The sequence below is a fragment of the Sorex araneus genome, chromosome 1 (genome assembly GCF_027595985.1).
Source record: "Sorex araneus isolate mSorAra2 chromosome 1, mSorAra2.pri, whole genome shotgun sequence".
NCBI classification, from domain to species: Eukaryota; Metazoa; Chordata; class Mammalia; order Eulipotyphla; family Soricidae; genus Sorex; species Sorex araneus.
The window spans coordinates 66,619,223-66,646,781 of record NC_073302.1 but is presented as its reverse complement, the minus strand read 5'-3'; the positions used below and the strand labels follow the sequence as shown (position 1 = coordinate 66,646,781).

Genomic DNA, 27,559 nt, shown 5'->3' with positions numbered 1-27,559 from the left:
TCCCAAATGACCCTCTCTCTTGACAACTCCCTTCCTCTCATTGGTCAGCATAGTTTTTACCAAATCTAGGAGTTATTTTCCTTGCTTTTTGCCAGTTCAGGTCATTTTATTCATATTCTTCACATGAGTGAAAATATCCAGTAATTGTCTTTCACTTCCTTTTTCCACTTGGCATAATCAACACCCATCCATTTTGTTTCCAAAATGCATGATTTCACCTTAATAGCAGAATAGTACGCCACTGAGTATATATACCAGTACTCATACCATTACTACTATATCCAATAAGCATTTAAGGTGATTGCTTGTTTAGGCTATTTTGAATAAGGCTGTTGTGAAAATAGATATATAAATATTCTCTCAAATTTAGTGTTTTCCTGTCTTGGCTACATACCTAGGACCGATATTGTTGGATCATATGGCATTTCCATTTTACCTATTTATTTCAAGGAAACCCCATAACATGGGTTTGTTGTTGTTGTTGGGTTTTTGGTTTTTTGGGGGGTTTTTTTGGTTACTGAGTTGTGAGTTTTTTCTGTATCTTGGACATTAATCCTTAGGCAGATGTATTATGTACAATGATGTCTTTTAAAAAAAATCATAAGGTCACGTTTTTGGTTATGTGGTTGTTTCTTTTGCTTGGGCTTACCTGGCTCAATGCTCAAGGATCACTTCTGGTGGTGCTTGGGGGGACCATCTATGTAATACTAGGGATTGAATCAGGGTTTGGTGTGTGCAAGACCAGTTCCTTACTCCTGTACTGTCTCTCAGGCTCCTGTGTATTAAGAGGAAGAAGTTAGATCTATAAAATAAAGAATCCAAAAGAGAAAGAAGTGATCATCAGGATAAGCATAAAGGAAAGTCTGGATGATAAGGGGTGCACCAGGCTCAGGAAATAGGATTCTGGGTATCAGGAGGGAAATTTCCAGGAAAAAAATCAAACAGTACATTATGAAACAGGTTTAGTCACATTAAAGATTTTACTAAGGATTGTTTAGCTCATGGCTATTGAGGAATCTGAAAAAACATAGCTAGTTGTAGACAGGTAAAAGCAAATGTAAGCATGTAGTGAGCTAACATCAAGAAAGTGAACAAGTTATGTAAAGAAGAAAATGTAATTGCTAGCTACATCTTGACCCAGAAAAGACAAATATTTCCATAATCTTCAGGATGAAAGCATTTTAATTATTTTGGAAGGATGGGAAATTAATGAGAATCACTATATATAATGTTACTAAAGCATTATAATAAACATTATTTATAAATGGGCAGATAAATATATGAGATCTGGACCACAGGAATTGAAGTTGGTTGCTTCTTCACTTAAAGAAGACTACTTCTAGGGCCTGAGGGGTAGTACAGTGGGTAGGACAGTTACCTTGCCTTGCTCGCAGCCAATCTTGGATTGAAGCCTGGTGCCTGACATGGTCCCCTAGCCCAGTCAAGAATGATTCCTGAGTGCAGAGCAACGAGTAAGCCCTGAACACCACCAGGTGTGGCCCCCAAACAAAACAAAACAAGATTACTTCTCTCTTTGTTAACGCTTCTGGCACAATTTTTCTTGAAAAGCCTAATGCTCTTTAAAATGGTTCTCTGGCAGTGCAGCAATGCTCAGGAGCTACTAGGCTACAAGCAGTGGTATATAAGGGACTTGTGTTTCCGGGATTCAGATTCACGGACTTGCACGTGTGCAGCACATGGACCGTCTCTCTTACTTTCCTCTAGCTATTTTTTACCCCCTTACACCTTACTGTGTACATATGTATTGTTTTAAAAATAACTTTAAAACCATATATGGAAATATCTCAAGAAATTTTATCACAGTCTATTTGTGATAGTTCAGCTATGACTGAGGCACTAATTATTCATGGTATCTTTTTAAAGGAATGTCACACCAATCAAATCCTAATAAATGAATATAAACCTTTGTTCACTTAGCCAATGTAAGTACTCAGACATGTAAACAGGATAAAATATTTTAGATTATGACACTAAAGAACAGAATGGTAACTGAGTATCACTAAGGTTTTATATCAGAAAAAAATCTAAAACTTCAGAGGTAAAAGTTTCTGAGCAGTATTTCACAAACGCAGGTAAAGTTTTTGATCTTGTTAGTCTTCACACATAATTTTAATAATATTGACTCTGAAAATTAAAAGGATTGTAAGTGAGGAGGAAGAAATTATGTAGAAAGACTTTTCTTTAAAAAGTCATTAAGGTAACATGGTTTACAGTCACAATATGTTTATGTTTTTGAAAATGGCTTATTGCCAAGTGCTGATAATATCAGAAATCACATATAACCATTAAGTTCCAGCATACGCATTAAGGAATAATGATTCAGTGCTGTGTGGAAGTAAAGCCTCCCTACTAATTTCATAGTCCTTTTGAAGAATCATGTGTGGCAACTCAGTTATACTGACCTCCCTACTCTAGTGCAGCCCTTTAATGTTATTAGTTTTTCAAAATTATCTACTAGCCCATTTTCTACCAAGTTTAGGCAAAACATATCCTTGTTGCTTCCCTGAATTCAACATTCATTTATATATATAATATACGTTACATATATATTATTCATTCATATAATATATAACACACATTTATAATATATAGTCAAAGAATTAAAATCAAGGATGAGAAATAGAGTAATTTACGATTAGGATTAAATTGTAAATTACGATTATGATTTGGATTACTTCAGACTTGCAGTATATGCATTGGTTCCACGGTTGCCAAACTGAGAAGAACCATCTACTATTTAAAATAAATACTTTGTTGATTGGCCGAGAAGCGATAGCACAGTGGGTAAGGCGTTTGCCTTGCATGCAGCTGACCTGGGTTTCATTCCTCTGTCCCTCTCGGAGAGCCTGGCAAGCTACCGAGAGTATCCCACCCAAATGGCAGAGCCTGACAAGCTCCCCGTGGCGTATTTGATATGCCAAAAACAGTAGCAACAAGTCTCACAATGGAGACATTACTGGTGCCCACTTGAGCAAATTGATGAATAACAGGACTACAGTGCTACAGTGCAGTGCTACTTTGTTGATTGTTTTGAGAGTTCAGTTTTATTTTAAGGAGGGTTCTTTGTTTGTTTTGTTTTTGTTTTGGGGTCATACCTGTCTCTACCCAGGGCTTAGTCCTGGCTCTGCACTCAGGCATCACTCATGGCTGGGCTCTGGGACCATATAGGGTGCCAGAATCAAGCCCAGGTCTGCTGTGTGCAAGGCAAACAACTTTCCTGGTGTACTATATTTCCACCTCTGTTAAGTAGTTTTCCTGTAAGATTCCTTGCTCTTTTCTCCCAACACAAATTACATTAGCTAAACATATTTAACTTGTAATTGATAAATAGATACATCTAGTAATTAAGTTTAAGTTTCTTTTTCATTTGCAAACATAATGAATAAACATGTATCTTGTAAAATTGATTGCATTTGCTTTGACTTGGGCATATTAATGAAAGTGGAGAATAATTCATTATCTTTTTCTTTAATCTTACATGTTTTTAATTTTTAGAGGGAGTCCACAAGTGAAGGGGACACCCCATTTTAAGGAAGAACAATGTGCTCCTGCATTAAATTTAGATATGAGGAAGATACTAGATTTGCAAGCACCCATCATGAGGTACAAAACTTTAAATATACCTATTATTAAATGTAAATTCAAATGTAAATATTTAGCATTTTGTGATTATGGTATACAATGCAATTGATTAATCACATGGTCAGTGAGAAAAGTGAGTGATTTCTTTTCATTGAAGATACATTTTTAGACTTATAAATATTTGATATGTCTTGAGATCACTGTCACTGTATCACTGTCATCACTTTGTCTTGAAATAGCGGAGAAAAAAAAAAGGCAGAACAAGGCACATTGTGCAAGGCCCTTCCAAAGAGATAAATCAGATTGATTAGTGACCATCTCCAGCAGACTCTCCACCAGAGAACATGGTGGAATGGAATCTGAACATACAAGTAGGGAATTCCCTCAAAGAGAGCGTGTGCAGAGAAAGAACTAATGCCAAAATGCTGCCTTGGGAGAGGTGGAGGGCAGGATAGTTGGTGATACAAAGCTGGCCTTGGGTTTGCACGAGTAGCTCCTAGGAAGTCATGAGGGAGCTTTGGGCATTGTTGGAATGAGAGACCACCCACCTGGAAGAGATCACACACCACCATCATAAGCTGAGGGTGGAAAACAGTTGGACAGATCAGCTGTACTCATCCTTTACCCTTAAGCACCTGACAACAGTGCACTGAATGGTTTAGGCATTTGATAATAAGAGACCAGGCTGTGAATACTTCAGGGTTGACTTACAGTGGTAGGGAAGACAAGTACTTATAAGCACAGGCACTCTAGTGGACTCCTGACTGGTCAGAAGGAGGGCTGTTCCTCCCCTTTGGCCACCCAGATGATCTTGAAAGCTTCATGACCAGGGTCAGGTACCAGTAACATCGAACACTTGGGGGCATCAGTAGTTTTTCCATCCATAGGGTTACAACTGGCCCTGTAGTTTGGCCCTGAAAGTTCTTAGCAGACCTTTACAGCACAGCACTGGGCTCTGGGTAGAACCAGTGTATGGGAATCATACACTGCTACCCAGACTGTCACAAATAAGACCCTCACCCTAGCTCTCTCATCACATGTGACATAATATTCATCTAATTTAGTGAATAAGACTCAAGCTTGAGGAGTAGTGATGACCCCAAGCATACAAGAGCTCCCTAAGCTACCTGATGATATTGTCAAAATAACATTGTTAAGAATGTTCATGGAACATCCTGTATGGTCCCCTGAGCTGCACCAGGAATGATCTCTGAGCACAAAGCCAGAAGTATAGGAGTAAGCTCTGAACACTTACCAAAATTTAAGAGTAATTTAAGTGTGACCTAAAATTTTAAGAGAAAAGTGTAGTAGTCAGGAACTGTACAGTAGTCTCCAGTACAGTAGGTAAATGACATTACTTCAATTTAGTTAAAACAAAAATTTAAATTTAGCTCTTCTAGTGTGGTAGATTTATCACACTAGCCATTCAAGTGTATAGTCACCACAGGACCAATGGCTATAAAACTGGATATTACAGATACAATCAGTACTAAGTTATTTTGGTAACTCATGGCTCCAGACGGTCTTGTCATTAGTTGTTCTTTCCCAACGCCTCTATCCCACCTGGGATCAGGGTGTTTGGACCATATCCCACTGTGCTTAGGGGTTGCTCTTGACTCAGTGCTTAGGGGACTATATGTGATGCTGTGAATTGAACCAGGCAAGGCAGTCATCTTAAGTCCTATGTTAATCTTTGTCATCCTTAGTTGTTCTGGACCCTACTTGTTTCAAAACCATAACTGTGTAGTTCTGCCTGTTGTCAACTATCATGTATCCTTCCATCTCCTTTTGCTGTTTGGGTATTCTCATTTTTATTGAGCATTGTTGGAATAAGAGACCACCCATCTGGAAGAGATCACACACCACCATCATAAGCTGAGGGTGGAAAACAGTTGAACAGGTCAACTTTATTCATCCTTTACCCTTGAGCACCTGACAGCAGTATTCATTAAATTTGTGATTATAGATGTCCAGTTTTTACTTTCTTCCAGAGTATGCTTATAGATTGAATAATACCTAAAGTTCCTACAATTCTCAGTTATAGATGAAGATCAGTTTTGATTTTACTATTTTCTCTTTGTGACTATTGTCTAGAACAATATATTCGTCCTCTTTGCTTTTCTAGTGTGCTCTCAAAAAATTGATTAGAAACTGTTTTTCCTTCCCTTCAGTTTGCAGTCTGTGCTGGAAGACCTGCTGGTTGCTACTTCTGACGGACTTCTTCATCTTATTCACTGGGAAGGAATGACGAATGGAAGGAAAGCCATTAATCTTTGCACAGTACCTTTTTCAGTGGATCTCCAATCATCTAGAGGTAGTCAAATGTTCTGCAAGGATGGAATCTGATGTTTATTAGTATTTTATACCATGTAGTTAGATTTTTTTCTATGAACACTGATTTTTCTACTTTAGAATTGGGAGATGGTGGGATGGAGGGAGGTAGAGAATGTGTGGAAGGATTAGGTTAATTGGTGTTAGTAGGTCATTATTTTGTCTATTCTTTTAATTGTCTTTATGGGTTTTCAAGCAGAATGTGAAAGAATTATTTGCTATCTATTTAGTTTATGTACTTTTTTTTTTTTTAATCAGCAGGCTCATTCCTGGGCTTTACTGATGTGCACATCAGAGACATGGAATACTGTGCCACTCTTGATGGATTTGCTGTTGTATTTAATGATGGAAAAGTTGGATTTATTACACCAGTGTCTAGTAGATTTACTGCAGAGGTATGATTTATTTACTTTGAACACTTCTTTTTTCCTCCCCCGCATTTTATTATGTTATTCTAAACTCACATCTTTTTTACTCATTTTTTATCTAATCGGTTGTTAATTTTCTAACCCAAACTACATATAAATAGTAATGATTATTTTAGATACTTGAAACTTTGCAGGCCAAGCTGAGTCCATAACCCTGTGAACCTGTTTTAGTGAATATGAACAATGGATAGAACCCCCAGCATGAATAGTGAAAGCAACTAGACACAAAACAATACGAGCCATGATTCTATTTTGTCAAAAGTTGAAGGGAAAACAGAAATAGGCAGATCTGAATTACAGATTATATGAATATTTAAATATTAATGGTTTAAAGGAAAAAAAGGAATTCATCACCATGGAAGTTTTAATATCTGCTACTTTTTTGTTAGGGTGAGAGTATAGTGATTGAAGGGGGACTTCAGGTATTGAAATTCTTGGCGTAAGTGGTAATTCCACAAGTGATTACTTTATGGTATTGCAGTGCACATATTTGCTTATTCTTTAATGCATTATAATTCCTAATAGAAAGGGTTAAAAATTGAAGATGCTTCAGTGACTCCTAAACATATATGGGAGAAAAAGCAATAATTCTAGTAGTGGATTTCAATATATTTGATCTCCAGTGACTTCTGTTTCTTCAAATGCACTTCAACTTACTCCATCCCACCCCTCTTCACCTGCACAGACTTCTTTGATACTCTTGTTAACATGCCTGAGATACTACTATGGAAGGGCCTCCAAATTGCTGTGTCTCCTTAGTACCTTCATTAAAAGGCATCTTCTTAGAGTAAATCATTTACTGTTATGTCCTTCTTTATACTCTCATCTTCATTTGAGAGTGTGCTTTATTATTTTCCTATAGTATTTATCAACCTCTAGTTTACTGTGCACTTTTTTTGTTTTAATCCTTGTCAGTCTTCTAAAAGTGTGAGGCATGGATGCAGGTAGGGTTTGAATACCTGCTATATATATCCTCAGCAACTTCAAAGATTCTAAGTGATAATATTTTTGTAAAACTAAAGTTTGGAAAGGTCAGATAATCATTTCAGCAAATAAATGGTAGACCTGAGATGTTTATTATACCATGAAGCTGAGGAATAAACAGAAATAGTAAGCAATACTAAGTTTACAAACCATAAAATGCTTCTTAAGGATATATCAAAGAGAATCCTGTTTTCCACTGTTTGGGAAGTTAAACACTATACACTATGTGATGAGAATAATGCCGATCAGGTTTGATGTAGTTTCTACTATTAAAAGATGTATTCTACCAGAAAAGTTTCATTTGAATTTAGAGATTATGTATTCTTTTATTTTTTTTAAGTATTTTGTTTATAGATTAATTAGCACTGAATTGAGCTCATGTGTGAGAAAATTGAAACATTCCTGATGGGAATGTTTCCTGTGCAGATAAAACTCATGAAACTATGTCCATTGAAGGAGAATTATATTGTTCACTGAATTTTAGAGTACACATTTTAAACCTTAAATTCTTTTCATTGTCATAGCAACTTCATGGAGTTTGGTCACAAGATATTGTCGACGGGACTTGTGTTGCAGTAAATAACAAGTATCGACTGATGGCATTTGGTTGTGCAAGGTAACTGATGGAAACTTCTGTATTTTAAGTTTCGACAAAAACAATGTTTTGTAAAATGAGATGTTCTTTTTTTTTTCTTTTTGGGTTACACCCGGCAAAGCACAGGGGTGACTCCTGGCTCATGCACTCAGGAATTACTCCTGATGGTGCTCGGGGGACCATATGGGATGCGGGGAATCGAACTCGGGTTGGCCGCATACAAGGCAAATTCCTTACCCGCTGTGCTATCGCTCCAGCCCCAAATGATCTTAACATACTTAAAAACTTTAACAAGTCTATCACTTGTGAATCAGTCTTAATATAAGTCTAAACTTTTTTTTTTAAATGACAGACTTAAAGGACAGATTTTGGAGATTGAGTATTTTAATATGTTAAAGTAAGCATTCCTTCACTGATAGAACAATTGGGTAACAGTGAAAACACTTAAGCAAAGTTGGAGATCTGGTTCAAAGGGCTGATTGCATGTTCTACATTTAGGAGGCTTGGGTTCAGTCTCCAGCACTGCATGGTCCCGTAGGCAAAGAGTCAGGACATGTGACATTTACATCTTGACATGTGAGCCAAAAATCAAAAAAGATTTTTCAAAGAAGTTATAGAAGACCAGAGCAGTTAAGATTTCGGGTCTCTACTATTTTTAAAAGGATTAGTGGTGGCTGGAGAGATAGTACAGTGAGTAAGGCACTTGCCTTGCACGTGGCTGACCCTGTTTGATCACTTGCACCACATCTGGACCACTGAATAGGAGTGATCCTTAAGTGCAGAGGCAGAAGCAATGAGTGCTGCTGAGCGTGCCCCCAAAACTAAGGAAAAAATTAAAAAATGAAAACGGATAGTAGCTGGGAAGTAGCTCAAAGGTCTGGAGCTTTTGCCTTGTATGCATGCAGCCCCGAGTTTGATCTCTTGCACTGAATGGTCCCCTCAGCACTGCTAGGGGTGTTGCTGGCATCCTCCAGCACCTTTGGACCCAAACAGAAGCACATTGCTAGACCCAAACACTGAACTGTCAGACAAACACTTCTGGGCTAACCAATGTGAATGGCTCCTGCTGGGGTCTTGAACATTGCTCAGAAGCACCCCAAAAATTAATTTAAAAGTAAAACGTGGGAGAGCCTGCCTCAGCGCGGAGAAGCCCCCTCCCCGCCCCCTGCCCGCCGCGGCTCGGGGCTTCTCCTGAAGCCCCTGCCTGGCACCTTTCCGCCGCCGCCGTCGGATCCTGACCAATCTCCATCCTGCAGGTAAACAGGCAATCCTTTGGAGAGCCTGCCTCAGCGCGGAGAAGCCCCCTCCCCGCCCCCTGCCCGCCGCGGCTCGGGGCTTCTCCTGAAGCCCCTGCCTGGCACCTTGCCGCCGCCGCCGTCGGATCCTGACCAATCTCCATCCTGCAGGTAAACAGGCAATCCTTTGGAGAGCCTGCCTCAGCGCGGAGAAGCCCCCTCCCCGCCCCCTGCCCGCCGCGGCTCGGGGCTTCTCCTGAAGCCCCTGCCTGGCACCTTGCCGCCGCCGCCGTCGGATCCTGACCAATCTCCATCCTGCAGGTAAACAGGCAATCCTTTGGAGAGCCTGCCTCAGCGCGGAGAAGCCCCCTCCCCGCCCCCTGCCCGCCGCGGCTCGGGGCTTCTCCTGAAGCCCCTGCCTGGCACCTTGCCGCCGCCGCCGTCGGATCCTGACCAATCTCCATCCTGCAGGTAAACAGGCAATCCTTTGGAGAGCCTGCCTCAGCGCGGAGAAGCCCCCTCCCCGCCCCCTGCCCGCCGCGGCTCGGGGCTTCTCCTGAAGCCCCTGCCTGGCACCTTGCCGCCGCCGCCGTCGGATCCTGACCAATCTCCATCCTGCAGGTAAACAGGCAATCCTTTGGAGAGCCTGCCTCAGCGCGGAGAAGCCCCCTCCCCGCCCCCTGCCCGCCGCGGCTCGGGGCTTCTCCTGAAGCCCCTGCCTGGCACCTTGCCGCCGCCGCCGTCGGATCCTGACCAATCTCCATCCTGCAGGTAAACAGGCAATCCTTTGGAGAGCCTGCCTCAGCGCGGAGAAGCCCCCTCCCCGCCCCCTGCCCGCCGCGGCTCGGGGCTTCTCCTGAAGCCCCTGCCTGGCACCTTGCCGCCGCCGCCGTCGGATCCTGACCAATCTCCATCCTGCAGGTAAACAGGCAATCCTTTGGAGAGCCTGCCTCAGCGCGGAGAAGCCCCCTCCCCGCCCCCTGCCCGCCGCGGCTCGGGGCTTCTCCTGAAGCCCCTGCCTGGCACCTTGCCGCCGCCGCCGTCGGATCCTGACCAATCTCCATCCTGCAGGTAAACAGGCAATCCTTTGGAGAGCCTGCCTCAGCGCGGAGAAGCCCCCTCCCCGCCCCCTGCCCGCCGCGGCTCGGGGCTTCTCCTGAAGCCCCTGCCTGGCACCTTGCCGCCGCCGCCGTCGGATCCTGACCAATCTCCATCCTGCAGGTAAACAGGCAATCCTTTGGAGAGCCTGCCTCAGCGCGGAGAAGCCCCCTCCCCGCCCCCTGCCCGCCGCGGCTCGGGGCTTCTCCTGAAGCCCCTGCCTGGCACCTTGCCGCCGCCGCCGTCGGATCCTGACCAATCCCCACTCTGCTGCTTAGGGGCGTGTCCTCATCTCAGGGGGCGTGGCCTAAAAGTGGGCGTGGCCTCTTTCCGGAGCGGCGGCCGCTAACGCGGCCGCAGTTATTCTTTGCTACCTCAGCTCAATCCGTACTGTGTATTCCTTTCAAAACTCACTTTTGCCATCTCAAACATTTATGTAAAATAGCCATTAGCTTAGGCTGACAGTATAAAAGCTATCAGGGAATAACGGAAGTTTAGCACAATCGGAGCCCCTTCTTCCCACAAAAAGGAAGAGGAATAAATAACTACAAGGTTCCAACTCTGCACTTCCGTGACAATATGAAGAAACAGCGAAAATCCCCTCCACCAAGAGAGGGACAAGAAAAGATACTAGAAACCTCAAAAGAGTCTCCCAACATCTACGACCTCTCAGATAAACAATTCAGAGAGGAAATATGGAGGAGATTCGACCTACTCCAAGCAACTATGGAACAGACATCCAATAAATTAAGGGAGGAGATGAATCAAGCGCTCGAACGGTCTACCAAGAAAATACAGGAAGAAATCAGAGCAGAAATGAGAGCAGAAATTTCAAACCTTCGAACGGAAGTCTCACAAATACAGCAATCAGTAGATGAAATAAAAATCTCACTAGATGCCCTCAACAGCAGAATGACTACAGCCGAAGACAGAATCAGCGAGCTTGAGGATGAGCTGCAGAAAGCTTACAGACAGCAACAAATCATGGCCAAAGACCTCAAAATGGCTATAGAGCGAATCAGAGCCCTGGGGGATGACTTCAAGAGGAACAACATAAGAATCATTGGAGTACCAGAACCACAGGGAAGTAACGCCAATGAAAAAAACATAGTCAAAGACATCATCGCTAAGAAATTCCCAGAGCTGGAGAAGGCAGGCGTCCAGATACAAGAAGTCCGAAGAGTGCCAGCAAAAAGAGACCCAAATAAAAAGACTCCAAGGCATCTCATAGTCAGAATGGCGGATGCTCTAGATAGAGACACAATTCTACAAGTAGCAAGGTCAAAGAGGGAAATCACATACAAAGGAGCACCCCTCAGATTTACGGCCGATCTGTCAGAAGAAACCCTCCGAGCCCGAAGACAATGGTGGGACATAGTGAAAAAACTCAACGAAATGAATGCCTCACCAAGAATACTTTATCCAGCTAAACTCTCACTCAAACTCGAAGGAACCATACACTATTTCTCAGATAAACAACAGCTCAGGAACTTCATAGACTCAAAACCAATCTTGAAAGAAGGTCTAAAGGGGCTACTGTAAGACAAGGAGGAGCCCCATAAGAACAACAAATCCCACAGAAAGATGACACAAAACCACATCACAATAATCTCTCTCAATGTCAATGGCCTAAATGCACCTATCAAGAGACACAGAGTGGCTAAATGGATCCGGAAATTAAACCCAACATTCTGTTGCCTGCAAGAAACACACCTGAACAAACAGAGTAAACATAGACTCAAAGTCAAAGGATGGAAAACAATCCTCCAAGCAAACAACCCCCTTAAAAAAGCTGGAGTGGCCATCCTGGTATCCGACAACATAGATTTCAGGATGAAAAAGATCAAAAGGGACAGCGAAGGTCATTTTCTGTTTATCAAGGGATATGTACAACAGGAAGAAATCACACTCTTAAACGTATATGCTCCTAACGAACGACCGGCTAAATATTTAAAACGACTCCTAACAGACTTCAAAGAGGACATCACTAACAGCACAATTGTAGTCGGAGACTTCAATACGGCCTTATCACCTCTAGATAGATCCACAAGAACAAAACTCAACAAGGAAACACTGACTCTGAATGAAGAAATCGAAGAGAGAGGCCTAATAGACCTATACAGGGCCTTACACCCCAAAAAGAAAGAATACACATTCTTTTCCAGTGCACATGGAACATTTTCAAAAATAGACCATGTACTGGGCCCCAGAACATACCTCAATAGAATCGGAAAAATAGAAATTGTATCAACCATCTTTTCAGACCACGATGCACTGAAGATAGAAGCTAACCACCCACAAATACGGAAAATCAAATCAAACACCTGGAAATTAAACAATTCCATGTTGAACAATGAGTGGGTCAAGAAGGAAATCAAGGAAGAAATCAAAAGATACTTAGAAACAAATGAGAATGAAGACACGAGCTACCAAAACCTATGGGACGCAGCTAAAGCCGTGTTAAGGGGAAAATTTATAGCTCTCCAAGCATTCCTCAGGAAGGAAGAAAGGACCCACATAGATAGCTTGACTTCACGACTCAAGACCCTAGAAAAGGACCAGAGAAAGGACCCCAAACCAGACCGAAGGAAAGAAATAATAAAAATTAGAGCAGAAATTAATGACATCGAAACCAAAAAAACAATCCGAAAGATCAATGAAACAAAGAGTTGGTTCTTTGAGAAAATAAATAAGATTGATAAACCGCTAGCAAGTCTCACAAAGAAAGAAAGAGAGAAAACTCTAATAAATCGAATCAGAAATGAAAAGGGGGACATCATAACAGAAACCAGTGAGATTCAAAAGATCATTAGAGACTACTTTGAAAGTCTTTATGCCACAAAAAAGGAGAACCTAAAAGAAATGGATGGATTCCTTGATTCCTACAATCTCCCAGCACTGAAGAAAGAAGACCTGGAATACCTGAATAGACCCATCAATGTTAAGGAAATTGAAACGGTAATCAAAAACCTCCCCAAAAACAAAAGCCCAGGCCCAGATGGTTTCACTGGCGAATTCTTCCAAACATTTAAAGAAGACCTATTGCCTGTTTTCCTCAAACTTTTCCAGGAAATTGAAAAAACAGGAACTCTCCCAAACAGTTTCTATGAAGCACATATCTCCCTAATACCAAAAGCAAACAAAGACACCACTAAGAAAGAAAATTACAGACCAATTTCCCTGATGAACACCGATGCGAAGATCCTCAACAAAATACTAGCAAATAGGATCCAACAACTCATCAAAAAGATCATACATCACGACCAAGTGGGATTCATCCCAGGGATGCAAGGATGGTTTAACATTCGGAAATCAATCAACATAATCCAGCATATCAACAAAAGTAAAGATAAAAACCATATGATCATATCAATAGATGCAGAGAAAGCATTTGACAAGATCCAACATCCTTTCATGATGAAAACCCTCGCCAAAATGGGGTTTGGAGGAACTTTCCTCAAGATAGTCGAAGCCATCTATCACAAGCCTACGGCAAGCATTATCCTCAACGGGGAAAAACTAAGGGCCTTTCCTCTGAGATCGGGCACAAGACAAGGATGCCCACTCTCACCACTCCTCTTCAATATAGTACTGGAAGTACTTGCGATAGCTATTAGACAAGAAAAAGAGATTAAGGGCATCCAGATAGGAAGGGAAGAAATCAAACTCTCACTATTTGCAGACGACATGATACTATATCTAGAGAAGCCTAAAACCTCTACTAAGAAACTCTTAGAAACAATAGACTTATACAGTAAAGTTGCAGGCTACAAAATCAATACCCAAAAATCCATGGCCTTCATATATGCAAACAATGAGGCAGAGGAAAGGGACATGAAAAAAGCAATCCCATTCACAATCGTGCCCCAGAAAATCAGGTACCTCGGAATCAGCTTAACCAAGGAAGTAAAAGACCTTTACAAAGAAAACTACATAACGCTACTCCATGAAATTAAAGAGGACATGAGGAAATGGAAACATATACCCTGCTCGTGGATAGGGAGAATCAATGTTGTCAAAATGGCAATACTCCCTAAAGCGTTATACAGATTCAATGCGATCCCTATAAATATACCCATGACATTCTTCAAAGAAATGGATCAAGCAATCCTAAAATTCATATGGAATAACAAACGTCCAAGGATAGCTAAAACAATTCTTGGGAAAAAGATGATGGGAGGCATCACCATCCCCAACCTCAAACTTTACTACAAAGCAGTAACAATTAAAACAGCATGGTACTGGAACAAAGGCAGAGCCGTAGACCAATGGAACAGGGTGGAATATCCCTACACACAACCCCAAATGTATGACCATCTAATCTTTGATAAGGGAGCAAGAGATGTGAAGTGGAGCAAGGAAAGCCTCTTTAACAAATGGTGCTGGCACAACTGGACAACCACATGCAAAAAAATGGGTTTAGACCTTGACCTGACACCATGCACAAAAGTCAGATCAAAATGGATTAAAGACCTCAACATTAGACCACAAACCATAAGGTACATTGAAGACAAGGTTGGCGAAACCCTCCACGATATTGAAGATAAAGGTATCTTCAAAGGTGACACGGAACTAAGCAATCTAGTAAAAACAGAGATCAACAAATGGGACTACATTAAACTAAAAAGCTTCTGCACCGCAAGAGATACAGTGACCAGAATACAAAGACTATCCACAGAATGGGAAAGGATATTTACACAATACCCATCAGATAAGGGGTTGATATCAATGGTATATAAAGCACTGGTTGAACTCTACAAAAAGAAAACATCCAACCCCATCAAAAAATGGGGCGAAGAAATGAACAGAAACTTTACCAAGGAAGAAATACGAATGGCCAAAAGGCACATGAAAAAGTGCTCTGCATCACTAATCATCAGAGAGATGCAGATCAAAACAACTTTGAGATACCACCTCACACCACAGAGACTAGCACACATCCAAAAGAACAAAAGCAACCGCTGTTGGAGAGGATGTGGGGAGAAAGGGACCCTTCTTCACTGCTGGTGGGAATGCCGACTGGTTCAGCCCTTCTGGAAAACAATTTGGACGACTCTCAAAAAATTAGATATTGAATTCCCATTTGACCCAGCAATACCACTGCTGGGAATATATCCCAGAGAGGCAAAAAAGTACAATCGGAACAACATCTGCACATGTATGTTCATCGCAGCACTGTTTACAATAGCCAGAATCTGGAAAAAACCCGAATGCCCCAGAACGGATGACTGGTTGAGGAAACTTTGGTACATCTATACAATGGAATACTATGCAGCTGTTAGAAAAAAGGAGGTCAAGAATTTTGTAGTTAAGTGGATGGGCATGAAAAGTTTCATGCTGAGTGAAATGAGTCAGAAAGAGAGAGACAGACATAGAAAGATTGCACTCATCTATGGTATTTAGAATAACAGAGTGGGAGACTAACACCCAAGAACTGTAGAAATAAGTACCAGGAGGTTGACTCCATGGCTTCGAGGCTGCCCTCACGTTCCGGGGAAAGGTCAACACAGAGAATCGATCACCAACTACATTGTAGTCGAAGGCCATGTGGGGGAAGGGAGTTGCGGGCTGAATGAGGGCTAGAGACTGAGCACAGCGGCCACTCAACACCTTTATTGCAAACCACAACAGCTAATTAGAGAGAGAAAACAGAAGGGAATGCCTTGCCACAGTGGCAGGGTGGGGTGGGGGGGAGATGGGATTGGGGAGGGTGGGAGGGACACTGGGTTTACAGGTGGTGGAGAATGGGCACTGGTGAAGGGAGGGGTTCCCAAACTTTGTATGAGGGAAGTATAAGCACAAAAGTGTATAAATCTGTAACTGTACCCTCACGGTGATTCTCTAATTAAAAATAAATAAAAAAAAAAAAAAAAAAAAAAAAAAAAAAAAAAGTAAAACGTAAAGAGATCAGGAAGATCTTTCTGTTTTAAAATCCTACACAAACATACCCAACCCATGATTGATGTGTCATTGCCTTTGATTTACTGAGTTTTCTTCAATTAACAAACAAGTTTACACATAAAAAGTTTCTTGTTCTAATTCAGATGATGCCAATTTTAGGAGTAAAGTTGATTCAAAATTATCTGTTTAACAAATGAGTGTATGTTTGCCATGTGTCAGTGTATTCTAAACACTTAGAATACCTTAGGAAACAACTGACTTTGTTAAGCAAATTTTAGCTTAAATAAGAAGCCTGTATTAAAACTTAAAGTTAATACAGCTGTTAGGATAGATGAAATCATGAAATTTTCTTATAAATGGATAGACATGGAGAGTGTCATGCTAAGTGAAATGAGTCAGAAAGAGAGGGACAGACATAGAAGGACTGCACTCATTTGTGGAATATAGAATAACATCACGTGAGGCTGACACCCAGGGACAGTAGATACAAGGGCCAGGAGGATTGCCCCATGGCTAAAAGACTGCTTCACGAGCAAAGGGGAGAAGGCAGATGGAACAGAGAAGGGATCACTAAGATAATGATGGCTGGAGGAATCAGTCAGGATGGGAGATGCGTGCCGAAAGTAGAAAATGGAACAAACACGATGACCTCTCAGTATCTGTGTTGTAAGCCATAATGCCCAAAAGTAGAGAGTATGGGGAATATTCTCTGCCATGGAGGCAGGGGGAGGGTGGGAAAGGGAGGGTATACCCGGGATATTGGTGGTGGGGAATGTGCACTGGTTGAAGGATGGGTGTTTTATCATTGTGAGATTGTAACCCAAACATGAAAGCTTATAACTATCTCATGGTGACTCAATAAAATTTAAATAAATGAATAATAAAACTTAAAGTTAGCCTTTGGAATGACTATGGTGCTCTTTGGTCTTCAAAGCTCTTCTTTAAGAAAAGCATTTTTATTAAGTTGCCATTTTTTACAAAATTATTCATAGTTAAGTCAATACTCAAGTCTAAAATTCTGCTTTGCCTTCAAAATGAAGTTCAAAAATTTTGCATAACATGTATCTACTGCAGATTCTAGCTACAGCAGGTTAACTAAGTATTCTTATTAGTATAAGTCATAATACATAATGAATCACCACCTTCTGTATACTCTCAGTGATCTTTGTGTAAAGTAGGTCTCCTCGTCCTTAGCACATTGATTTTCACTGAGAAAATAATTGTAGAAATTAGTAAATCTTATAATACAAGAAAGAAGGAAAGGCACTTTTTTTCATACTTGTAATTTGATTTGGTAATGTTTGGTTAGGAATTTTAAAATATATGTACATGAAAATATTTCTACAGTTTATATTTTTTCTTAATCTTTTAGGTATTTGAGCGTAGGATTTTATTTTTGAAAACATTTTTGGAGTTTTGACATTTTTCAATTTAAAATGGAGTGAAAGCTTTATGATTGTAATTATTTGACAGACTAATGGCTTCTAATCCTAATCTGCTGGCAGACACCAGGATTAATTGCCTTTAGTACTGACTGCAGCTGGTGATATCCTTAGGGCTTTGTAAAAAGCCAGCTTTCTTGTATAAGATGCCAGTTTGCAAGGGATCAAACTTGAGCAAACTCTTTACTTGATTAAGTTTTGCTTAAGTGTTTTTTATGATAGTTGATATGTGCTGCTTATGACTTTCTAAAACTAATGTTAAATTGTCCCAATAATAATCAATGCTAAATTTCAGTAGGGTTTTTTGAGATTAGTAAGAGTCTTAATAAAAAATTTTTTCTCTTGCACTAGACTGATAAGAAATAGAAAGAAAAATAACTGAAAAACTTAAGTATTGCATAATGCTTAAAAGTTTGATTGTCCAGGATTGGAGGGAGAGTGCAGGGATTAAAGCTTGCCTTGCATGCAGCTGACCCCAATTTGCTCCCTTGGCACCACATATGGTTCCCTCGAGTTGCACCAGGCATGATCCTGAGTAAGCCAGTGACACTAACTGTGTGCAAAGAAACCTTGTATTTAATTTTAATAATGTATTTAAAAATTTGTGTGAAATCAGTATAACTTATCACCAAGTGTGGAAAATAGCACATTGCCAGTGCTGATGACCTCATTCTCTGCTCTGTCTCTTTCATATTTCCTTTTCTTTGTCAGGGCAATCACTAATTTGAAATTTGTATGTATTAGTTCTTTGTAAAATTTTTACCAGAGATTTACTTAAATACCAAAAGAACATAGCAAAAAATTATCAAAAATGAAATGCAGTTTAAAACAAAAGAATTTAAAGCAGAGTTGGCTAATTATTGTAGGTTTTGTATTTAGGTATTGTCTTAATCTTTGACATTTGGACTTTGCTGGAAATGGATCGAAAAGACTATGGGAAAACTGTGTAAGACTTCTTTCATGGAAGAATATCTAAGCGCCAAAGCATTTTGGCAGTATTACAGAAGCCATTGTTATACTGCTGTGTTTTAAATATTTTTAACTGCATACAACAATTAAACTACATATACATGTTTCTTACTCTTTTTTTTAATGTGTTTTTTAGATCATATCTAGCAGTGCTCAGGGGCTATTTCCAGTTGGTGCTTGGGAGGCTCCTAGCAGTGCTCAGGGGATCATGCAGTGCTAGGGATTGAACCCAGAGCTCCCACATGCAAAGCAGGCACATTCACTCTTTGATCTGTCTTCTTGTTACTCATTTTAATGCATATGATTATGATCTTTTCATTTTGAATGCTGTATGGCATATTGCACTGTAGCACTGTTGTCCCATTCATCAATTCGCTCGAGCGGGCACCACTAACCTCCATTGTGAGACTTGTTGTAACTGTTTTTGGTATATCAAATACTCCATGGGGAGCTTGCCAGGCTCTGCTGTGTGGGCAGGATACTCTCGGTTGGTAGCTTGCCGGGCTCTGAGAGGGACGGAGGAATCGAACCCGGGTAGGCCGCATGCAAAGCAAACGCCCTACCCTCTGTGCTAGTGTATGAATATACCACAGTTTATATTTCCTGTTTCTTATTGCTAGACATTCAGATTGTTTTACATTTCTTGCAGTTATTCACAGTACTATAATGAATACTATAATACCCTTAATAGAATTTTTATGTCTTTGATATTTCAACACAGTATTTGTTAGATTACAGAATATACATTTGTTCAGATGTGTATGATGACTAGAGATTATTTTACAGGACTTTTTTATTTTCTTTTTGGGTCACACCCAGCGATGCTTAGGGGTTACTCCTGACTCTGCACTCAGAAATTACTCCTGAGAGTGCTTGGGGGATGATATGGGATGCTGGGGATTGAACCCAGGTCGGCTGTGTACAAGGCAAACGCCCTAGCCACTGTACTATCACTCCAGCCTCCAGTGGTTTTTTTGTTTGTTTGTTTGTTTTGTTTTTTTGTTTGTTTTTTAATCATCAAATCTTTCTTTTCAAACTCTCTTTTTGCTCATGGGTAACATTCTCAGATTTCAGGAACTAGAACATGGGCATCGTCTGGTACTGTTTTGTGTCTTACCACACCTACTATTCTAAGTATTCTGGGTTTGTCTTCAGAAAACTATGTAAAATATTTATAATTATAATAATGGAGGTCTAGGATTTTAACCTTTTGTTTTTGTTTTGCGATGGTAAGGGGCTCCCAAGCAGTGTTTAGCCGGTCACTTCTGGTGAACAATGAGGATTATAGTTCAATGTTAGGGCCCAAGGATGCAACAGCCTCCAGTTTTTATCTAGTTTACACACCTACAAGCAAGGCACTATAGTTTTTCTAGTAGTGTTTTTTATATTATCTCTTCCTTTACTAAAAAGTTGTTTTTCACAGTGGTTCTGTGCAGGTATTCACAATAGATAACACCACTGGAGCTATGCTGCTGTCACATAAGCTGGAGCTAACAGCAAAGCAATATCCTGGTAAGTCTTTACCTTCTTTTATATTTTTGTAATGCACAGGTTATAATAACTTTTTTGGTTGTATAGGAAATGAATGTTCATTTAAAGTTAAATTATGTATACACTAACTTAACTTTTATTTTAGATTTTTCATTATGGATACAGAGTTCAAGGTTTACTAAATCCAATTTGTTTGCAAAATGTCTTGAATATTTTCTAGATTACTACATGAAAGTAGGTTAAGGTTATAAACATTGTTAGAACATTTGACAATATCTTTGAGTCAAAGATTTTTTTGTCTAACTAGAGATGCTCTTGGGATACCTATTTAGTGCTTTTGATAGTCACTGAGGTTTAGACCTTGTATTCCTTTCTCTAGCCTCTTAACTGATTTCATTGCCTCTGTAATTTTATGCCTACATATTCAGTTTATTTGTTCAACAAATACTTACAAAGAGTCCACTTTAGACTAGGCACAGTTCTAAATAGCCACAAACAGAAAACTGTCTGAACTGCATAATGGATCTTTAATGTGTCCTGTTTATATAATTAAATTTAAACTATGTCTCATTGGAAGTGCTTTAGACTGAAACTAATAGAAAGACCCAATTTCCTATGGCTAAAACAAAGAGGATTTATCCTCTCAAAAAGTAAGAAATCCAAAGGTAAAGTATTATTGGCATTCATTAGGCATTAGGTCACTCCAGTATTACAAACATTACTTTATTGAGAAGAAAGAAGGAAACTGGCATATGTTTTTTGATTAGGAAGTTTTCCCAGAAGTATCCCTGACCTCCTGCTTACTCCAACTATTTCATTTATGTCTAATTGGTCCTCATTTGTCTCGTAGCTACTCTAGACTTTTCCAAACTTTTCAAGACCTTTATGGCTTATAAAGACAAGGAAAGACTAGAATGGAATTAAATGTTTAGTTAATCAGCCAGTAGCTTCTGTCACATGTGTGACATACCAGACTTGTGTGATATACCAGACCTTCTGGCATTATTTCTGTTTTTTTACCTTTCTGCTGTCCTTATAATTTTATCACAGTACCTCTATATTAAACTAAATAATAAATTTTCTTTTTTAACAAGTTGGATCCAACCAATGTTTTTTAACCTTTTTATACCTGTGATCAGTTTTCAATCTCTGGTTGAAAACTACTGGTCTAGTAAACTATGATACAGTGGAATACTACGCAGCCATTAGGGGAAAAAAAATCAAGTCATGAAATTTGCTTATAAATGGATGGACATGGAGAGTATCATGTTGAGTGAAATGAATCAGAAGGAGCGGGACACATATAGAATGACTGCACTCTTGGGATTATATATATATACTTTACATATACATATATATATATATACACACAGAGACACGTGTGTGTGTGTATATATATATGCATATATATTATGAGACTAATATCCAAGACAAGGGAAAACAGAGTGTCTGGGGGACAAAGAGCAGTTAGGATAGAGAAGGGACCAGAATGGCAATACAGTAACTTATTGTTGAAAGTAGGCAAAGGGATGTACCTGATAACCTTTCAGTATCTATATTGCAAACCGTAAGGCCAGGGTGGGGGAGGGGGAGGGAGAGAAGGAGGGAAGGAGGGAGGTGCCTGCCATAGAGTCAGCAGAAGAGAAACTGGGGACATTGGTGGTGGGAAATGTGCACTGGTGAAGGGACAGGTGTTGGAACATTTTATGACTGAAATCCAATCATAAACAACTTTGTAACTGTATCTCACTATAATTTAAAAATATATATAATTAAAGAAAAGATAACTACTGGTCTAAATAATGTAGTAATGGTTGGACATAGAAAGTATCATGGTGAGTGAAATGAGTATCTATATCCTACTAGTAGCATTTTAAAAAGATAGTACACATAAATGGAAAAGTATTTTATTTTATTATTAAATTCCAGTTGTTACTAGTAAAATATTTCTGCCTGAACAATATGGTATAATTTCTCAAATTTTGGGGTTATATTGCTTGCAGTAATTTGCATTTCCCGTGTCACATTGATTTTCACTCAGTTTTATATCTTTGCAGTTCAGTTCCTATCATCAGTATAAATATAGTGCCACCTAATGTTGTAACTGTGAACTGCCTGGAGTTAATAGTTAATAGTTGTATCTGGAGTTGTATCTAATAGATACTACATATTATATTTCTCTTTAAAAAATTTATTTTGGGCTATTTTCCCTCTTTATATAAACACCGTGATTTGCTGTTTTTCATGATGCATTTGTTACAGTTACTCAGTATTCCAGCACCAATCCCACCACCAGTGTGACCTTCCGTACACCAATATCCCCGTTTTCCCAACCACTCCCCAAGCTTTCCCCCCATAGCAGGCACAAAATAGCGTACTTTATATTGCGTGTTACAACTGAATGGCTAATGAAATTATCAAAAAATGCTTCAATGAAAGAAAATTTATGAAAGTGCTTCTATCTCACCATGGGGTCAATATGTCCTTGTTTGAGGGTTTTATTAAGCATCTGTTGAAAGTTGAGCCTTCTGTGTTCATGTTTTCATTTATTGTGCTTAGTGGGCTTCTATATTACTCTCCCATCTCATTTGGTGTGCTGCTACTGGGATGTCAGTATTGTCGAATTTGGTGGTATCCTGAGGCTGGGAATCTGACTGCATGCTCCAGCAACTCCAGAATATTATTGGGGCCATAAGTATATATCACAGCAGTTGTGGGTTGTGGGATGTGGGTGTGACTGCCAGGGCTTTCAGAAATATGAAGGGTTGAATTGTGGGGAGGCTTCCCAGCCCCACTCTGAGAAGAGCCCAGAGTTCTCAGGCAAAATACCAGTGTGTGTGAAATTTTCAGCAGTTTGGCATGTCAGTGAATTTTTGCATCTAGTTGATCTCTTCCGAGATTTAATCCTAAATCTGTAAAGCGGGCCCAGTTGATTAGCTCACATGGTGGTGGTTGTGGGGTGTGGGTGTCTACAGGATTTCTCTTAACAGTTATCTCTGGGAAGCCCTCATGGTTCTTTGAAGACCCCTGAGACTCCCTCTTCCCCAGAGTTAGAACTGCACTCTTTAACTTTTACACAATTTTACCAAACCCTGTGTGCACCATTGGGAGTTATCCTTGACTCTTAGTGTATTCTTTTCACCTGAAATGCCACATATTTTGACATGAATACTTTGCCTGCTTAGAGCTTGGTGCTCAAGGATCACTCTAGGCAGTTCTTAAGGGATTATGCAGTGCTATTTGTCCAGTGAAATTTCTCTTTATGAACTTGATAAAATACCATTTTTGGGACCCAGGGGTGTGACACAAGATTTATGTGGCTTTCACAGGTGAAGCTCAGTCATCTGCCCCACATCACTGTGGAGTGGTGTCCTCTACACTACAAATCTGTGTGTAATATACCACAACCAAAACAGTTTCACAACACCCTGGGTACTATAACCAAGCATGTGAGCCCTATAATGAGTGTGCAGTCCCTGGGCACAGTCCATGGACACAGCAACAAGTGTGATCCCTGACTGACTGCAACGATACCAGCTAACAGCCAACAATGAAAAGAATCCCTTTCCTCCTTTTCTTCTCTGTATCTTTATTGCTGTTAATTCATTATTGAACTTAGTAGCTTGTAGGCCTTAGTTTCTTGTTTTAGATGATAAGCCTGGAATGTAGGCATTCAAAATGTATCTATTTGCAGCAGTCTAGTTCAGTTTATGAGAGGCACATAGTACATATGTGACAATTGAATCACTGTTCTCTCTCCACTGACCTTCCTAAGGTTGTGTGTAAGAGTCAGTAGAATCTTACTACTTTTTGACTATATATTTGATATTGTACTATGTTCTCTGTGCATTTTAGTAATTGGGCACTTTTTTTAAACTGTTCTATTCTTCCCTCAGATTAGAAAGGCTCCCATATAAAGAGCACTTTCTGTAAGACAATATAAAATTTTCTGATGTTTTGGGTCAGAAAAAAGTAGGGAGCATGTAGCTAAATTTATTGTAATTAAGTAGCCTTAAGGAAGAAGCTGGTGTGTAGCATGTCAGAATTATAGTTAAACATTAGGGTATCTGTTAGTTTGCTCATCATTTCTTTTACAACTTATGTCATCCACTTGAAACCATTTATCCCTTTAAATTTCCAATAGTGTCAAGTTTCTGTGGTGGTAAACTTTTTTTTTTCATTTGAAAATGTATTTCTTTTTGTGATTGAATTATCGCTTGACTTGGTGTGTACAATTTTGAATTGACAATTATTTTTATCCTTGTATTGAAGAACTTTAGTGGCCAAGTATCTGCTTTTATTGGAAAGTACAGTTTTGGGTTTATTTGTTTTTTTTAAAAAAAAAGACTGATGTTTTTATTCTTTCTTTTCCTTTTCAAACATTATTTTCCCCCTTCCCTTACCATTTTGTTTTTGTTCTGCTCTCATGGCCAGGGTCAGGATCGAGGTACTCACCAGAGGTCACACACACTGGGTTGTAGTACTTGCAGTGGGGTAGCACACTGTAGTGTGGTATTTACCAGGGATTGTATACTAAAAATCCTTTATTGAAGTTATGCTTGTGAACTAGTTATGATTCACTACAGATGCACACTTGACTTCAGCAACAGAATCTCAAATAGCAATGTCATTTGGATTACCTTTGACATGTAGTCTGGGACTAGGTGTTGAACTAGTAACTTCATACCTCAAAAGTTGGAGCTTTATCACCAGGCTGTGTATTGCTGGGCTTGTTATTAGCAGTTTCTTGCTAGCTGCTTTTTTGACAGTTTCACTATAATATGGAAGGTCAAGAATTTCCCTTCTCTGGTGGGAAAAAAACCTGTTTAATTTCAGCTGACTGACAATTTGTACCATTCAGATGTTTGGGGAAAACATGCTTTCTTTTCTAGAAAGGTATTAAACTTGTATTTTTCCACAATATTTTTCAGCCTTAATGTTTTAATTGAGATAAAAATGGTTAGCAAGAGTGTGAATGTTTATATGTTTTAGGGATATAGTTTAACCACAAAAGTGCCATTGTCCCTCTACTTCTATTCAACATACCCTTTTTGTCCACATCTTCCCACCACCGCCATTCCCACAACTGCACTTTGATAATTTCTTTTTTTTCCTTTTTTTTAATCTGGACTTTATTGATCTAATAAAATTACATTAAGAATTGAAATGAATTATACATTATTGTGCTCATGTTTCTCCCATACAAAGTTCGAGAACCCATCCCTTCACCAGTGCCCATCCTCTACCACCAGTAAACCGAACATCTCTCCCACCCTCCCCAGTCCCGTCTCCCCCCCCACCCCACACTGCCACTATGGCAGGGTATTCCTTTTTGTTCTCTCTCTCTGATTAGGTGTTGTGGTTTGCACTAAAGGTGTTGAGTGGCCATTGTGTTCAGTCTCTAGTCTACATGTGGCACACATCACCCTTCCCCCGCATGACTTCCGACCACATTTTACTTGGTGTTCCCTTCTCTGAGTTGCCCAGAATGAGAGACCAGCCTTCAAGCCATGGAGTCAACCTCCTGGTACTTATTTCTACTATTCTTGGGTGTTAGTCTCCTAGTCTACTATATTCCACAGATGAGTGCAATCTTTCTATGTCTGTCTCTCTTTCTGACTCATTTCACTAAGCATGATACTTTCCATGCTGATCCACTTATATGCAAACTTCATGACCTCATTTTTTCTAACAGCTGCATAGTATTCCATTGTATAGATGTACCAAAGTTTCTTCAACCAGTCATCTGTTCTAGGGCACTCAGGCTTTTTTTCCAAATTCTGGCTATTGTAAACAGTGCTGCAATGAACATATAAATGCAGATGTCATTTTGACTATACTTTTTTGCTTCTCTGGGATATATTCCCAGCAGTGGTATTGCTGTGTCAAATGGGAGCTCAACCTCTAGTTTTTTGAGAATCATCCATATTGTTTTCCAAAAGGGCTGAACTAGTCGGCATTCCCACCAGCAGTGTAGAAGGGTCCCTTTCTCCCCACATCCTCTCCAACAGTGGTTGCTTTTGTTCTTTTGGATGTGTGCTAGTCTCTGTGGTGTGAGGTGGTATCTCATGGTTGTTTTGATCTGCATCTCCCTGATGATTAGTGATGTAGAGCACTTTTTCATGTGCCTTTTGGCCATTCGTATCTCTTCCTTGGGAAAGTTTCTGTTCATTTCTTCACCCCATTTTTGGATGGGGTTGGATGTTTTCTTCTTGTAGAGTTCAACCAGTGCTTTATATACCATTGATATCAACCCCTTATCTGATGGGTATTGTGTAAATATCCTTTCCCATTCTGTAGATAGTCTTTGTATTCTGGTCACTGTATATTTTGCAGTGCAGAAGCTTTTTAGTTTAATGTAGTCCCATTTGTTGATCTGTTTTTACTAGATTGCTTAGTTCCGTGTCATCTTTGAAGATACCTTTATCTTCAATATCGTGGATGGTTTTGCCGACCTTGTCTTCAATGTACCTTATGGTTTGTGGTCTGATGTTGAGGTCTTTAAATCATTTTGATCTGTCTTTTGTGCATGGTGTCAGGTCGAGGTCTAAGCCCATTCTTTTGCATGTGGTTGTCCAGTTGTGCCAGCACCATTTGTTAAACAGGCTTTCCTTGCTCCACTTCACATCTCTGGCTCCCTTATCAAAGATTAGATGATTATACATTTGAGGTTGTGTGTAGGGATATTCCACCCTGTTCCATTGGTCTTCGGCTCTGCCTTTGTTCCAGTACCATCCTGTTTTAATTGTTACTGCTTTGTAGTAGAGTTTAAGGTTAGGGAGGGTGATGCCTCCCATCATCTTTTTCCCAAGAATTGTTTTAGCTATCCGTGGGCGTTTATTGTTCCATATAAATTTCAGGATTGCTTGATCCGTTTCTTTGAAGAATGACATGGGTATCCTTATACGGATCGCGTTAAATCTGTATAATGTTTTGGGGAGTATTGCAATTTTGACACTGTTTATTCTCCCTATCCATGAGCAGGGGATATGTTTCCATTTCCTCGTGTCCTCTTTTATTTCATGGAGTAGCGTTTTATAGTTTTCTTTGTAGAGGTCCTTTGCTTCTTTAGTTAAGCTGATTCCAAGGTATTTGATTTTCTGGGGCACGATTGTGAACGGGATTGCTTTTTTCATGTCCCTTTCCTCTGTCTCGTTGTTTGCATATAGGAAGGCCATGGATTTTTGGGTATTGATTTTATAGCCTGCGACTTTACTGTACAGGCCAATTATTTCTAAGAGTTTCTTACTAGAGCTTTTAGGCTTCTCTAGGTATAGTATCATATCATCTGCAAATAGTGAGAGCTTGATTTCTTCCTTTCCAATCTGAATCCCCTTAATATCTTTTTCTTGCCTGATGGCTATTGCTAATATTTCCAGTACTATATTAAAGAGAAGTGGTGAGAGCGGGCATCCTTGCCTAGTCCCCGATCTTAGAGAAAAGGCCCTTAGTTTTTCTCCATTGATGATAATGCTTGCCATA

The 27,559-nt window shown here is 39.9% G+C and overlaps 1 protein-coding gene across 4 annotated transcripts in view; it reads left to right on the top strand.

Moving 5' to 3' along the window:
- Positions 1–27,559, top strand: part of RIC1 (RIC1 homolog, RAB6A GEF complex partner 1) — a 101,581-nt gene that overhangs the window by 31,786 nt on the left and 42,236 nt on the right. For 3 of the 4 annotated variants that reach the window (XM_055124075.1, XM_004600140.2, XM_055124085.1), the window contains exons 4-8: positions 3,517–3,624; positions 5,775–5,917; positions 6,193–6,329; positions 7,871–7,962; positions 20,010–20,098. In XM_055124075.1, coding sequence (XP_054980050.1) covers positions 3,517–3,624; positions 5,775–5,917; positions 6,193–6,329; positions 7,871–7,962; positions 20,010–20,098 — 569 coding nt within the window. The remainder of the gene's footprint in view (positions 1–3,516; positions 3,625–5,774; positions 5,918–6,192; positions 6,330–7,870; positions 7,963–20,009; positions 20,099–27,559) is intronic. The other variant, XM_055124072.1, reaches the window with a different exon arrangement.